Here is a 17,738-nt window from a genome sequence, read left to right on the forward strand (position 1 = left end):
GCCCCGATGTATTGGTCCTTTCAGGGCGATTGCGAGAGTAGGCAGGGTAGCCTACCGTTTGGAGCTACCTGTAGAGTTAGGTCAGATTCATGACACCTTCCACGTGTCGCAGCTGAGAAAGTGTATAGCCGACGAGTCGGCAGTGGAGCCATTAAGGGATATTCAGGTGGATGTGGGCCTGAACTATGTTGAGAGGCCGGTGGCGATTAGGGATCGGAAGATCAAGGTTCTGAGGAACAAGGAAGTGCCTCTGGTGCAGGTCCAGTGGCAGCATCGGAAGGGGTCAGAGCTTACTTGGGAGCCGGAGCGGGAGATGCGTGAGCAGCATCTGGAATTAATTGCAGAGTGAGACTTCAAGGGCGAAGTCTGATTCTAGTGGGGGAGAATTGTAACATCCAGATTCCCAGGTATATTATTTTACTCAATTATTTGTAGAGTTTGTGGAAGAACTCGGTGAGTTTAAGCTTAGACTCGCCGAGTAGGGTCGCGGATTTTCATCCAGGTCACGTCTGGACTCCGTGAGCCCATTCGTGGACTCCGCGAGTCCACGCTGTTGAATGAAACCCAAATCCCCCGGGGGTTGGGGCCTATTTAAGGGCACTTATAGCCTCCCATTGCGGCTACCAGTCCCTTAAGAGAACCCTAAGTGAGCCAAATCGTTTGAGTGGAAGGAGAAGTCGCATTTGATCCTTGTATCTTTGGTTTAGCAAGAAGAAGGTGACCAAGAGCAAGATGAGGTGCGATTCTAGCAGTTCCAGAGTTCAGAGATTTCATTTTTTAGGTAATAGTTCTAACATTCTTCAGTTTTGGTGTTGATCCTTAGTGATAGGGTTTTCTAACCCCTTTTGAGGGTGGTTATGTGGAGCAATTGGTCCCTCCTCGAGTTTGTGCCTTGGATCTGGACTCAAAGAGGTCCAAATACCTTAACCCTTGGAGCTTTATGAGTCATTTTGGGGTTATTGGACTAATGTTGTCTTTTTTGGGGCTAAATCACCATTTGATGCCTTGTTGTTGGTATATAAGCATCAAGATTTGGACTTTACGTGACATTCATGCTTGGGAAGGCCAGATCTAAGGCTTAGGGGCACAGATCTGACCTCAGGAGGACATTAGAGTTTGTGCATGGCATGAACTCGCCGAGTTGTTCTTGAGACTCAGCGAGTAGAGTTAGGGTTTCACGTAAATCACTCAGTGAGTGGACTTGCCGAGTTGGGGGATAACTCAGTGAGTCAGAAAGGGATTAGAGGACTGGAGTTCAAGGCGGTACTCGCCGAGTTGTTCTTGGGACTCGGCGAGTTGAGTCGGGGTGGCCCCGCGATTCATGCCTGGTGTGACTCGTCGAGCATAGGGAGGGACTCGACGTACCAAGCGGGACAAAGAGTTAGTGGACATGTGTGTACTCGTCGAGTCACCGGAGTGCACTCGACGAGTTGGGTCAAAGTTTGACCGTTGACTTTTGTTGACTTTTAGGGTTTGGTCAGCAATGTGGCCTTTGGGCCAAGAAGGGGGTAAAATGGTCTTTTATCCTTAAGAGGGTGCCAAGAGAGGATTGAGTCTAGTCTCGAGAGTTATGTTCATGAGAGCATTTGCCTTATGTGATAGATGGCAGCGAGTTCGAGATGCAAGCGTGAGGATATCTGCTTCCTGCTTGCCAGGTGAGTCTTCTCACTATACTTTACCTTGAGTAGGTAACCAGAGTCATGTGATAGAGTATTTGTATGCTATGTATGTTATGTGTTGTACTGCATTATTTCTATGTGATTTATGTTGTGCTTGTTTACAAAGTTAGAACCAGAAGGTTCACAGAGTAGGGTCCACGGACCCACAGGGTTATAGCCTCGAGTGGCTAATATGTGTTATGTGTGGTATTTTGGGGAACTCACTAAGCTTCGTGCTTACAGTGTTTTGTATTATGTGTTTCAGGTTTCTCTCAGGATCACGGGACGGCACCGGCTCGATTGTACACACCAGAGAAAGAGTAATGTTTTGAGGATCCTGGTTTATTATGCAAGTGAAAATGGAGTTATGTTTTGTAATTCGATTATGAATGAGATTTTAAGAAAAGTGTTTTTAAGAATTAAACGATTATTTTTAAATGAAAAATTGTTTTGAAATTTACGGTGTTACACAATGTATTAAATATGGGACAATCATGGCTATGTCAACCCAAAATAAAATTCTAAAGTAACAAATATTAAATTTAATAGATAAGCATTTATAATGCAGAATACATATTATATTTCCCAAATAAATAACCAAAAACTAACCTCATCCCCAAATAAATTACATTGTAACTAACATCAATAAATTATGATTATAATGTCTTGATTTTTAATTATACATTATAGAGAGTCGGTTAATATATAGTCAATATTTTTATATTCGTATCGTTTTTGAACTACAAAAACTATATTCAAATAATAAAAATGAAATGGAACATATACGATGTTAATAATGAAAAAATAACCTTCAAATTTGGTCTTATACAAAAAAGTGGTGTAAAACTTATTTCTAAAAGCAACAAGAAGTAACAATGATTTCAAAAGAAATGAGAAATTGCAACGAATTTTTCAAAACTATCAATAATGTATAATATATAATGATAATAATGCTAGAAAAACACCGAGCTTGGTCTCATGTTAAAAAAGTAATTTTATATGAAAGTAGGATTGTAGTAATACTAAAAGAACTTATTTGTTTTTTATCTGATACAAAAATGGTCGAAATATACTTCTAAATCGGTAAGAAATAGCAATAAACTTTTAATTCATCTTGTATAACCATTTAATAGCTATATGTAAAAGATATAAATACTCAACAGTTAAGATCATCGACCTTACTCAAACGTACACATACGTCTTGAAGTAAGCATTCATTTTTCCATTATTTTATCATTATCATAAAAAAAAAAAAAAGATATCATAATGCCAATTATGTATTTTGCCATTTTCAATGAGTCACGGGCAATATCTAAATCGAACAAACATAATTGTTTTTATATTTATTTGTTAGAGTTTCTTTATATTTAATATTGTGGGGGGTTTATGTGGTTCCTTTCGAATAAACATAAATAAGTTGCTATTTTTTGAAATAAACAATTCTATTTTGCAATATAACCATGAAATAACAATATATTTTGAAAGTACACTGTCAATGTTAGATTATACTTGCGTAGACCCGTTTTCGCACACGGTTAGCTATATATAGTTGTTTCCCATATCACAAGTAAAAAAGGTTAGAAGGTACTTTATGACGAGCAATGTCGTTCAACTAATAAAACAAAAAATATTGTCTACGAAGAGGTCTTTCAACGATTATATATATTTACCAACTTCAGTATATTTTCTACACATTTCAATAATACCAATAACCCTGATTTTCTTATAATTATTTTGTAATATCTATATACAATTATATTTTTTTATGTGTTCCCCACGTTTAACGCGAGTCATAATCTAGTATATATATTAAATATAAAGGAAGTTAGCAATAGTAACTTTTATGTCTTCAGGTTTTTGCCACAAATGTTTAATCAATTTGACAATTTTAGTCTTTAAAGTCAAAACTTTTACATTTTTGTGTTTTGATTAAGTTTTTGTGCTTTTAGAGTTTTGCCACAAATCTTTACTAACTTTGACACTATTCGTCCTTGCAGTGAAAAGTTTTATATTTTGGTGTTTTTGCCACAAATTTTTAATGAATTTGACACTTTTCGTCCTTGTAGTAAAAACTTTTACATTTTGACATAAAAATACAAAAAACGTCCTTTAAAATTTTGCCACCATATTTTCCCAACTTTGGCATTTTTCACATTATTGCCGCAACATTTTTGGATTTTCTCCACTCGTGTCCATTCTTTTGGTTGTTGTATATTTTTTACATCTAATTTTAAGAGTTGTCGACTTTCTCTCCTATTTGTGGTGATTTACACTTTCAGTACATATTTTTTAAAGTTTGCCGATTTTCCCCATGTTACCCCAAAAGCGGCGTAGCCGCGAGTTCTTTGCTAGTTAGAATTACATAGTCAATCCGTAAATATAAATTGGAGTTCATTCCAAGTTGTTCATCTTCGTCTTAAGGACAAATTTTTGTTATATGAGAAAAATATGTATTTTCGACAATGAATAACAAAAATGAGCAAATACTATGAAACAGAGGATGAGGGAAAAGGCTAAAAAAGTATCACGCAGATGAGAGGCTAGAAAAAAGATCAAAAGGTTGGGAATTTCAACAAGCAAATCATTGGCTTCTAGTAGTTTAGGCAATGACATACACCGTTGGTCGGGAAGGGTTATCTCGAACTCTCGATACCAAAATTATTATGAATCCACCTTTGAATACCACATTTTCCTGACAAACATAAGCCAACTTATTTTTTTTAGTTTAATGGAATTTAGTATTTAACGAGTTTATTGTTACTTATAAACTATTTTATAATATAGTTTTTTGATAAGTTATTTGAATAACTTATGAATTAACTAGCTTATCCGTCAAACACAGGCAAAGCATCCATAACGACCTTCAAGTTCCATAGCCAACTTTAAATTATGACACTTAAAAGTTAAGCCACATGCCCACAAATCAGGAATCCTAAAATCTAAACATGATAAAGTTGGTGAAACTACTAGATTTAATGGATGTGGGCCTATAAATGGAAATGGGCTAGTAACGATAACAAAACTGTTAATGATCCTAACCTTGATGGCCCACAAGAACTTACACGGTGGACTCATTAATATTGATAGAATTAACAGAGCCTATGATAGCTCATATATATTGTGTTAGAAAATTGCTCAAAGCCTCTCATTTCTGCTATCTCAAAAAGAAGACACGTTGATAAGATAGATAAAGCAATCAAGAGTCTCCCTGAATGCGACATTCCCTGGACCTATTCTCCCTAAGCCCTAGCCTGAACATTAATTTCTTATTTTAGAAAGACAAATGGTGTGGTACTTTAAGGTTACAAGAAACATTTCCCAGGTTATATGATCTTCAGAAGGTAAAGCTATGTTATGCTTCAGAAAGAATTTTATCATCCGATTTTGACTCGAAATGGAAAGTTCAAAGCATGGAGGAAGAAACCCGACTCGACTTGGAAATTTACAATCTTTGCTGCAAGGTGGTGTCGTCAACAAATCACAAACTGGTTTTCATTTTAAGTTCAATTCCGACGGTAGATTCTCGGTCAAAATCTTGCGCAAGATGATTGATTCCATACCTACCCTTTATAATAGTCCGATGATTATTTGGTTGAAAGCAATCCCATTAAAAATCCTTTGTTTCGTGTGGAAAGCTTCTCTAGGCATAATTCCAGTGTCAACCAATCTTGTAGGTAGGGGTATTTTGGTAAACTCAACTGTTTGTCCCTTATGTGATTCATCTCAGGAGACAGTTGATCATCTTCTGGTGGTGTGCCCAGTTGCGAAGGAGGTTATAGATCGGATCCTAAAATGTTGTGGATTACAATACACACAATTCATCGATATGAATACCTTTCTCAACTTCGCTGCTTCATGGGGCAATTGTCCAAGAAAAAAGAAGAAGGTCACAGCCGCGTGTTATGCTCTTCTCTGGTTCATATGGAAGGCCAGAAACAACAAGATATTTAAAGGGTTAAATATCAATTCAGCTAAGATCACTGATGAGGTTATCACTCATACATATTTGTGGTTTAAGCATAGAATCTTAAAGGTCGGGTGTAGTATGATTGATCGGAGGATCTCTCCTTTTAGCTATTTCTATATACTCGCTTTTGTTTTTTTTTTTTTTTTTTTTTTCAATTGTTGTATCTCGTGATTTAATCACTTGCTAATCTCATGAGTTTTTATTGATATTTTCCGTTTCCAAAGAAAGATAACTCAAAATCAAACAAGTCTCAAAGTCATAGTGCCGGTAGTTTAGTTAATGAAACAACACAAAATATGGATCGGATTAAAAAAATACATATTTATATTTTTTTTAAAACGTATTTATATATATTAGTTTATAACCCATGGGAACCACGGTTACAAAATAAATTAAATTTTCATAATAAAAATTCAAAACTTATTTATCAATTATTTTAAATAAATCATTAATTAAGAGATATATAAAAAATTTAAAGTTATTATAACTTCAAACATAATATATAACTAGTAAAGGATCCCCCGCTTTGCGGGGTTGGTAAGTTTTTGATGATTTACTTTGGATTATCAATTATTTCTGCTGTGGTTTTGAAATATATTGATAATATTTGTTAAGAATTAACGAAAAATTAGAGGAATTTTTCATGTTTTCACTTGCCATTTCTGTAATAGGTTGGGTTAGAAGACGTGCATTCATATTTTTTTTTTTAATCGGGAGTATGCAGAAAGTGACGTCAAGTCTTATTTATTTAACGTGAAGACGGAGTTCATTACATTCGTTTAAACCTACTGGATAAAAACATTGATAGAAAGTAAGTCTAGTGTTAGCTTCTATTTATCCGGCGCCTCCTTTATTACATGTTTGTATTTTCCAATCCTTTTGTGGATTGATCCAAGCATAAAGGAGATATTGTCTTGCATGGAGAGGTCCTCAACTTTGGCTTCTTCAAGTATGTTTTTCAAAATTTCATAACTGTCGTTATTGTACTCTGTTTTGTCTTCTGTGGTAAATCCTTCTTCAATTCTGGTTTGGACTGCTTCCATGAAATCTCCTACATCGCGGAGGTAGGCGATAAGCGCCTGCAGGACGTTTTCGACTTCTTTGTTTTTCATTTTCTTGGTTTTTTGGCTGGGATTGGTATTTTCTTGTGAACATGTGCTGGGGGATTGGGTATTTTCTTATATAGTATTTTAAGTTGGGAGGTGGGTTTTGATAATTGACGTGGAGGTATGTATCGGTTTGTGAGTGTCATTAAATTGTTGTAGGATAAATTAGCTATGCTGTGTAAGTCTATTTGGATGATGGCGTGGCTCTTTCTGATGGTTGTAGCAATACTTTGTATGGTAGGCTATGATGGTGGGTGTATTAGTTTGGGGGTAAAATATGTTTATTTTACCTTTATAATTTTACCGTAATTTTGTAAGAATCGTGTGAGTGTTTTGGGTGCAATATTTTTTACAACAAATACTCACAGAAAATAATAATTTTTTCAATCAAATCGGGTGTAAAAACTTCATAATCTGCAAATAATATAATTATTATTAAATAGTTTTGGAGTAAGGGTTACATGTTGATTTTTAGTTAAAAGTAGTTTTCTAAGTAGGGGTAAAACAGTCATATGTGTCGTAATTTTTTTAATAATTTTTTCAATCAAATCGGGTGTAAAAACTTCATAATCTGCAAATAATATAATTATTATTAAGTAGTTTTGGAGTAAGGGTTACATGTTGATTTTTAGTTAAAATTAGTTTTCTGAGTAGGGGTAAAACAGTCATATGTGTTGTAATTTTTTTTAAGAACACATAGTCACACAACAAATTATTGTAGTTTCCTTTGTAAAAAATGTTACAAAGAAAACTTACTCAAACATTACAAAGAAATAAAAAATGTTAAAAATCATATTGTTATAAAGTACAATGCTATTTTTTTTGCATATTTTCTAAAGTTTTATTGTTAAATTTGATCTTTCTATAAAAAGACCAAAATGACCTTTATCCAAAAAAAAAGACCTTTTCTTATCTTTTTAACTACCCATTTGCACGTATCACATCTAATAATTTTTTTAATCAAATCAGGGCAAAATAGTTCTTAAGGAAATATGTCATTGGAACGAAAATTAGATTTCTTAATAACCTTTTCTTGTATGACAAAACAGTCACATGTGTTGCAATTTTTATTTTAGAACGCATAGTCACACAGCAAAACATTATAGTTTCCTTTGTAAAAAATGTTAAATCATATTTTTTTTATAAAGTACAATGTTATTTTCTGTATATTTTATAAAGTTGTATTGTAAAATTTTATTTTTCTATAAAACGACCAAAATGCCCTTCTTCCATAATATGAACCTGTCTACTATTCTAGAAAACATGTTGTTTGCTTTTTATTAAAGTTAAGAGTAGTTTTCTGAGCAGGGCAAAATAGTCATATCTGTTGCAAATTTTTTTACAACACATAGTCACACAGCAAAACATTGTACTTTCCTTTGTGAAAAATGTTAAAAATCATATTGTTATAAAGTACAATGCTATTTTTTTTTGCATATTTTCTAAATTTTTATTGTTAAATTTGATCTTTCTATAAAAAGACCAAAATACCCTTTATCAAAAAAAAAACTTTTTGTTATCTTTTTAACTACCCATTTGCACGTATCACATCTAATAATTTTTTTAATCAAATCGGGGCAAAATAATTTTTAAGGAAATATGTCATTGGAATGAAAATTAGATTTCTTAATAACCTTTTCTTGTATGGCAAAACAGTCACATGTGTTGCAATTTTTATTTTAGAACATGTAGTCACACAGCAAAACATTGTACTTTCCTTTGTAAAAAATGTTAAATCATATTTTTTTTTATAAAGTACAATGTTATTTTCTGTATATTTTATAAAGTTGTATTGTAAAATTTTATTTTTCTATAAAACTACCAAAATGCCCTTCTTCCATAATATGACCCTGTCTACTATTCTAGAAAACATGTTGTTTGCTTTTTATTAAAGTTAAGAGTAGTTTTCTGAGCAGGGCAAAATAGTCATATCCGTTGCAAATTTTTTTTACAACACATAGTCACACAGCAAAACATTGTATTTTCCTTTGTAAAAAATGTTAAAAATCATATTGTTATAAAGTACAATGCTATTTTTTTGCAGATTTTCTAAAGTTTTATTGTTAAATTTGATATTTCTATAAAAAGACCAAAATGCCCTTTATCCAAAAAAAAAAAAAAAACTTTTTCTTATCTTTTTAACCACCCATTTGCACGTATCACATCTAATAATTTTTTTAATCAAATCGGGGCAAAATAGTTCTTAAGGAAATATGTCATTTGAATGAAAATTAGATTTCTTAATAACCTTTTCTTGTATGGCAAAACAGTCACATGCGTTGCAATTTTTATTTTAGAACACATAGTCACACAGCAAAACATTGTAGTTTCCTTTGTAAAAAATGTTAAATCATATTTTTTTTTATAAAGTACAATGTTATTTTCTGTATATTTTATAAAGTTCTATTGTAAAATTTTATTTTTCTATAAAACGACCAAAATGCCCTTCTTCCATAATATGACCCTGTCTACTATTCTAGAAAACATGTTCTTAATAAAATATGTCACCGTAATGAAATTAAGATTTTTTTGCATATTTTATGTAGTGTTATTTTTTGAATATTTTCTAAAGTTTTAATGTTAAATTTCATTTTTATATAAAAAGACCAAAATGCCCTTTATCCAAAATAAAGACGAAAAATAACTTTTTGTGTTATTTTTAACCCACAATTTACACATATCACATTTAATAACTTTTTTAATCAAATCGGGGCAAAACAGTTTTTAAGAATCTATAAACAGAGATACAAACTTTCCCAAACAACACATACTCACACAACAAAACATTGTACTTTTCCTTGTAAAGAATGTGAAAAATCATATTTTTATAAAGTACAATGTTGTTTTATGGATATTTTCTAAAGTTTTATTGTGTCAACATCATTTTTCTATAAAAAAAAACCTATAATTATTGATTTGCAGTAAATTAATTAACTTTTAAGATTTTCTTTTGCAGACCAATATTTCCGAGTCTAAAGTTAATTGTTCTAAACCGGTAATCACATAATTTGCAGAATAAGTCATTTTTAACTCGATAATCACATGATTTGCAATAACTCGTTATTAACTCAAAAGACTTTGCTAACTTGATGTAGAAAAGCACGTATTAGACTGTGATGATGCAGAGATTTGGAACACTATGATGTGAACTTGATCTTTGAAGAAATAGTGATAGCAGACGAATTGGAATGTAGTCATACATAACTTATAAAAATTATTTTGAAAAGGATATCAAAGTTTAATTTGAAAATATATAGTATTCAAAATATTAGCTATGAATGAAAGGGATTGCCGTGAATTTCAAAGGTAGCATATGATAAGTAAACATTTGTTGTTTTTATTTTGAGTTTTATTTTGTGTGTAAGGATTTTGTAGTGAGGTGAGTATGATTTAATTTTTTTCTTACATGTTGATTATGTGGTAAGTTTTTATTTGTATAAGATGACTAAAAAGATTTTATTTCTGAGTTGATATTGCTTACTTTATGTTTTGTTTGTGAATGATTTACTGTGTGGTAGGAATGGCGTTTTTTTTAACGATATTACTTTCTTTTGGAATATTTAATAATACTTTTATACAAAAGGTTCATTACTTTGTGGAGTATGTGTTTACAATCCATAGTGCAAAATGACGGTTACATGTTTGTAATCCTGATAGAGTACAGTTGTTAGAGGGGTAAGTGGTTTACATATAACCTACTGCCTTTTATATCGGATGGTACATAAGCAGAAATTTGGGATGACAACATAAGGTGAGGTTGGTGTTTACTATGCTCTACGTCCTCGCTTCGGTTGTTTCTTCAGTACAGATTCAGCTGTATGGTAATAAAAACTGAGTTATAAATCGGCATTTTTTATCCAAGTAAAGTGGATATGTAAGTACCAGCGGTGTCGTATGTCAATGTTCTTGCTGTGTGTGATGTTTGTGATGTTGTAGATGCCATTCCAAGTATAGGATTGATTTCAACATTTGCGGAACCTTGAAGGTCTGCTGGAGTGATTGGTGTTGCTGTCGTTGTAGTTGTTGAAACTTGTGTTGGTGTGACCGGTGCGACTGACTGATTAACCATGGTTACTTCATGTATGTCAACGATTATGAAACGAATGTTTTCAGTTGTAGAGCCTTTTAGCATTTGGATTGACATAGTCTTTGATGTGCCCTCGTGATCATTGATAAGTGTTGGTGGGAGCTTTTTATTGCTTTCATGATCATCAGTCATTAGTTTTTCTGGTGTAGCACCAATTAGTTTTTGAGACGCGCCATCGGTCATGATTGTAGTTAGAGAGCCCGTTGGGTCCGTCAGAGTTGTAATTAGTTTATACCTGTATGGGGTTATTATGTGTTAATAAAACTTAGCATAAATAACTTTTGCTGGTATTACATTTCTGGGACATAGTGATATTTACAGGAATATGGGTGAGGCTGTTTTTCCGTGAGCACTGCAACTCCAGTAATTGCTTTTCCTGAAAATAGGATCTTTGCAAGTTGTGCATAGTACTTGGAACCAGCAGTCTTTGAATGTGATTGTTGTCAGTGTAGCTTTTACATTGAATGTTTTATCCTGTATTTATAGATTCTTATATCATTGTAGTTTTGGTAATAGTATGTCAGAAGGTTGTTATAGAGGTAGATAACATACCACCAGTTCACTATGAATCTTGTTGTTTAGCTAATGCAGTGTTGTTAGTGCTCCAGATGCTGTGGAAGTTGGGGGTGTAGGGCCAGTGAAGCTACAACCGGATTTGAGTTGTGAATGTATGATATTAATATATAATAATCTACCTTATCTTTGGTAAAGTATAACAGACCTGTGGATTAGAAGTGTTGTCTCCTGGATGGGGGGATTGACATATACGTGTGTGGCAGGTGATGATCCGAACCTTAAAGTACCTGCTATGTGTATTGATGAAGGCTTTATATTTGTAATGGCAACAACTGTTGTCGCAGGAGGGGTTGCCAACTCTTCAGGTCTGAATTTCTCACGAACATCAATACACTCTTTCCATAAACTGATCGCTATTTTATCACCATTGAATTTTATATACATAGTAAACATTAAAAAAGTAAAAGTAATCATAAGAAAGACTGGGCTTTGTTAAATGTTGTCAACCTTTCGTCTGCAAGAATTAGAAGAACGAATTCTTCTCCATTACACTTTGTGCAATTTCTCATTTTTTTTAGCACACCAATGAAATCTGTTAGTTCAAATAGAATGTAGTTAAAACTGGAAGTAATATTAATATTACATCTTTTATGTATATACCTGGATAATACGACGGGTTTTCACCTAAGTTGAGGAGATCTGTTTTCGAGGCAAACCGGAACCAGGTTGCAGGGATTGTGACAGTGTCAGGAAGAGGAACAATTATGGAAATCAGGCCAACATCCATATAGATTTCGTTTTCTAGAACTTTTTGATACTCGTCTAAATAGGGACAGGTGTACTCTGATATTGTGTAGCAGTTAGAGATATGGAAAATTGATTCTATGTACCCCTGATTTGTTCTTTGTCCCAGAATCTGTATAGCATCTCCCTAATGTATTGAAATACAGTTAACTGTTAATAACGGTCAGTAATCATAGTGTATTTTTTTAATGAGGTTTGATTTGCTTACGTATTTGTCCACACCGAGATACCATGTTTCATGCCGACGGTACTGTGGTTTCCATTTGCGCAGAATTCGCACCTGTAATGCTCCTCCTTCGCATGCATACTTCAGGTCAAATATGTTAGTCATGTCTCTGTTAATTCAAGCAATAAAGGATGGGTTAGTGATTATATATAATGATATTAATATAAAGAGGCACAATACAAGTAAAAGTGAATTTTCAGGGAAAGAGTACATAGGTAGATAGTAATGGAATTATCAACCTCATTACAGTTAACTTTGGATAAGAAATCTTTAAAAACGACATTTTTTGTTTGATTATGAGGTGTACATTTGTCATTGTTTATCAGGATTTTCAGGGATGTAGGTGATGTTGCTCTTGATAATGCAACATAAAGTTGACCATGTGTAAATACGGGCTGTGGCAAATAGATGCCAATCCTTTTTAGTGACTGCCCTTGGCTTTTGTTTATTGTCATGGCATAACAAATTTTAATTGGGAACTGTTTACGTTCAAAGGCAAACGGTAGATTAGCAGGTTTGTGAACGAATTTAATGCGAGGTATGTATACACGCTTCCCAGTGCACGTTCCTGTTATAATTGTTGCTTCAATTATGGTTGGAAGTAGTTGTGAAACAATTAACCGTGTGCCATTACACAAACCTTCCCTCTGGTTAATGTTTCTCAGCAACATAATAGGAGCTTTTATTTTCAGCTTGAGAGTGTGAGGTGGGATTCCAGCAAAGGTTAGCTGATTTAGATATTCAATGGGATATAAACCCTCTAACTCTGATGTATATTTGCCATTAGGTTGCATAGCGTCTGTACTTTTATAAACCCTTTCATCGGTCTTTACCATTTCCAGAATTATTGCGTTTAACTTGTCAGCAGTGTCATTTATGGGACAAACAATAGCCCTTACAGATAGATCGGATGGTGAGGGATTGTCCAGCAGTCTATTTCCATAGACAAAGAGGATTAGGTTTTTCAAAGACTCACTATCTATTGGTATTAAAAGCAAAGGTGGTATTTCTACCCAGGTTGTAGTATGTGGATTGTCTGCATCTGGCACACCTAAAGTTCCATTCCCAATGTTAAGCAGCCAGTCAGCGAAAGCAGCTATGGATAGACCCTCACTTACATCAGTGGTAGTCTATGTTAAGCGCATGTTGTGATGCAGTGTACAGACCTCAAAATATGACCACAGGTATGAATTTGGAAGGGTTAATGCAATAATCTCAGTTCGGGAACTTTTTGGGGAAACTGGAAGTGTTTGACGGAAGTCACCACCAAGTAAAACTGAAATGCCACCGAAAGGTCGTTTTTCACACTCCAACACATCTCTAAGAGATCGATCGAGGTACTCAAAACATCGGCGGTCGCTCATCGGTGCCTCGTCCCATATAATGAGGGATGTCTGTTTGAGCAAATCTCCAAGTAATGTCCTTTTCTTGATGTCACATGATTTTTTTTCAGCCAAATTGATTGGGATGTTAAACTGTGAGTGAGCAGTTCTTCCAGAAGGCAAAAGTAGAGATGCAATTCCCGAAGCAGCCACTGCAAGAACGATTTTCCCAATAGACCTGAAGTATGCAAGTAATGTAGTCCATAAAAATGTCTTTCCAGTCCCGCCATGTCCGTACACAAAAAGCAACACCTGTTTTTTGTTTTCTTCGGATATGACAACGGTCTTATAAATACGCATCTGATCTTCATTTAATTGTAGAAACATTTGTGAGTGTTGGTGTTGCAAGGACTCCTTATCATAACTTGACTCTTCTAGCAAGAGACGATTTTGCAGGACTACAATAGTATCCAGATTTGGCACGGGTAAATGGAAGTCAGCTAACGATCTAGAAGGTGTAGAAGATCGGAGTGCATTTTCTAGTTCAAAAAGCAGTTGTTGCTGCACTATATCATCATTCATATGAAATCGTTTATCTGGGAACTCGGTTTTTAGTTTAAGCAAGTAATCATCTATCATCTTCCGCCATGCAACATCCCAAAGTGATTGTGGATTACTTACATCACAAAAAAGCAGTAGATGACAGAAGAGGGAACGTAACTGTGAAGAAGTAGCCCATGATGAAGCTTCAATGAAGGTCGTCAGCCATTCCATGTCCTCACCTATTAACCCTAGTGCGTTACATGCACTTCGAAAAGTTGGATGAAGATGACCATGCACCGTACGAACATCTTCATAAGATGTGCATCCTTTTTGATGACAGAGTAACATCCGAAGATAGAATAACTCTCCCGAAGATGGATGGACAAACACAAGCCTACCTATACTTTTTGAAGATTCTAAAACTCTTTGTCCCCATTCCTTTGATCTAGCATCCCACACGTATCTATTTGGGTAGTCTATATACGTAAGATCTCGACCTTGTGGATCTCTTGCATTGCTGTCAAACCATCCAAGTAGTAGTGTTCTTGCAAAACCAGGATTGCGAAGGACATCTTCTATTCTACCAGCCTCTTTGAACATACCATGTTGCATATTTAGTAAGTGGACAAACAATATCATGACAGGGGGATTCCGTCGATGGATGTCGAAATTAAAGATTCTCCATGTGGCCTCATGAGGACATATATAACGTGCATCTAGAAAGTTTTGGACTTCGTTCAAAACTCGAACCTGTGAATTTGGATCACCAGAGTCGGCCGCCTCACTCTTTTGAACAACAAATCTAACACGTTCAACCCCTTTTGAAATATATTTGAATAGATATTTGACCATCATATTCCAGCCACAATATTCGACGTTTATATGCGCATCGAACCGACTAGACAACCGCTTGTTATATGGGACAACATATCCGTTATCGATAACAATACCATTTTGCATTGTATGACGTCTCACTGCATCCCTTTTGTAGTGTGCGTAACCTTCGTCATCAAAAGTTGTAGCGTCACGAAATGGTTTCGGAAAACGCTTGCTACATTTCCCATCCTTCATACAAGGAGCTTTATTATTTAACGGACCACACAGACCATGGATCATACACGTTGTCACTGTCCGATGCAACAATGCTTCTGAAACAGGATCTGGAAGTTCAGCACTTATAAAGCTGTCAATATCAGCAGGTTCTTGGATAGAATCTGATTTCGACACCCACATAAGTGTGTGACAATGCGGTAATCCTCGCTTTTGGAACTCAATAGTGTACAAATCTGGAGAATAGAAAGATGAGAGAAAACTTTAGAAACCGTAAACAGAAGATATAAGTAGTAGGAAACAAAAACTAACGATACTTACATGCTTGAACTTCGCCAAAAGTTTTATCTTCTTTTAGAAAGTTAATAAAGGCAGCCACTTTCATCTCGAAAACCCTAGTTATGATGTCAGGTCTATTGTGAGCATCACGCTGACCATAACTTTCCATGTGTCGTCTTATCTCTGGCCACTTGACATTGCATGTAAATGTAATAAAGTATTGTGGATTCCCATACACTCTACAAATCGATAAGGCGTCTTGATAATGACTGTACATATATCGGGGACCACCAACAAATGATGCAGGTAAGAAAACACGTTTACCCACGAAACGGTTCTCTCTATCCCCTTTAGAGAGGGCATCATAAAGACCGGACAAAAATTCGGATCGTAAATGGTCCTGATTGTTTAAAACATAATCTAACCGACCAGCTTCAATACAAGTATAAGCGTCGCCAAGGTACTGTTGGAAAAGCCGACCGGAATTGAGTATAAGAGAATACATACCTCGACGTGCATGGATTTGATAACTATAATACATGTTTACTGTGAGGTTCCTAACACTGTTCCCCGTCTCATTACGTAATTTCAAACGTGGAGACCAACCCTCCTTACCAAATGGGAAAAGCAAAGGATATTGTAGTGGCATATAACTTGGGTGAAGTTTACTTACTCGTTGAGGAATACCAGATTTCGAGTGAACAATGATGTCATACTTGCTACAATTACTGTCATCGCCAGTAACAATACAACCTAAACTACCAGCAGCTGAGCAACCATACCTACGATCAGGGACGTCACTGAACAAACGAACTGCATAGGAATCTAATTTCATAGCTTCAACCATTTCTTTAGCTGTTTTGAATGTCCTAACATATTCATTATGAACTGAAAGGGATTCCATTAGAATTTTTACAACAGCACCATCTAAACCTTTTTTAGTAGAGGTGTGAAAGGCTTTCAACCGATTAGAAACCTCATTAGCAGTATCGACAACATACAACTGCAAGAACCTTGGACCTTTAGACTCATCAGGACACAAAGACCCTATCCAATGACAAACCTGACCAGAAACCTTAAAAACATATGGACCATGACCGTTGTTAATATCCTCGTCAACAATAGACCCAAAAGAAGTCATGGAAAACATACTATTATAACCTCTAATGTCATTCAAAAAAGTAGCATCTGTATAAAGGTTATAAAGTTCAGGAGGAGGCATTCGCGGAAGAGGTAACACAACAGAAGCTCCTTTACAACAGTGATTATACTTAGGACGATTAGTTTGACGACGATTTCCAAGCCTTTCAATATACCAAAACAAAGCTCCACAAAATTCACAAACACATATACAATCCCCACAGTCATAATACGTAGGAAGCGCAACAGAAGTAAAAAATCGAGATCGTCGACTCCTGCGCAAAAGAGGAGCAACAGACGCAAAAGAGGGAGACCCACAGTCACTAAGCTTACGTTTTCGACAGTTATTCATAATCAGAAATCAAGGAAATTAAAAGCTGAAAAAATTTACCATAAGCAAGAAGAAAACAAAAATTAAAGACGCAGTCACAAAAGCCCTAATCGACAGATGATGAAGAAGCAGCAGAAGAAAAATACCTAGAGTAGATAGATAACCGGAGAAGAAAGAAAGCGGAGGCAAGAAAACCAAGGAGCATCCGGTAGATGACACGAAAAAACCACGTAGGCAAGAAAATTAAATCAAATCCACAAAATAATAACACGTGCGACGGAATTATATATTATATAGATATATATAAAAGGATATGGAGATAACAGAAGAAAAGTATACCCAAAACAAAAAAGTATCCAGAAAATACCAAAAAATCGAAAACTTACAATTGTGAAGGTCATGTGGTAGAATTCGGAAAAACAAAAATTATGGGAGGAAACATAGAGAAAAGGCAGCGACGTGTGGCCAAAATCGGAAAAGCAAAAAGTGACTGTACATAAGCGTCCGCTCAATTTATTATATATATAATTAGTAAAAAGTAAATTTGAATTTTGAAGTGGTGCCTAATATATCTCTTTGACATGTGACATAATATTAATAAGGAATTGTATTAGAGTGATACATGTCAAATGGAGATTAAAACTATTTTTTTAATAGAATAGAGATATAAAAACATAAACACATATAATATAAAAAACATGACGTAAAA

At 34.8% G+C, this 17,738-nt stretch overlaps 1 protein-coding gene across 1 annotated transcript; it reads right to left on the reverse strand.

Moving 5' to 3' along the window:
• Positions 1-12,676: 12,676 nt before the first annotated feature.
• LOC145068201 (uncharacterized) lies at positions 12,677-17,050 on the reverse strand. The gene is made up of 4 exons (XM_079015176.1): positions 15,601-17,050; positions 13,527-15,515; positions 12,913-13,415; positions 12,677-12,802 (listed from the first exon to the last, which is right to left on the reverse strand). The coding sequence occupies exons 1-4, from the start codon at positions 17,048-17,050 to the stop codon at positions 12,677-12,679; spliced, it is 4,068 nt and encodes a 1,355-aa protein (XP_078871302.1).
• Between the last annotated feature and the right edge of the window lie 688 nt (positions 17,051-17,738).

This window comes from Lactuca serriola, chromosome 8 (assembly GCF_051521515.1).
Source record: "Lactuca serriola cultivar US96UC23 chromosome 8, Lser_US96UC23_V15, whole genome shotgun sequence".
NCBI classification, from domain to species: domain Eukaryota; kingdom Viridiplantae; phylum Streptophyta; class Magnoliopsida; order Asterales; family Asteraceae; genus Lactuca; species Lactuca serriola.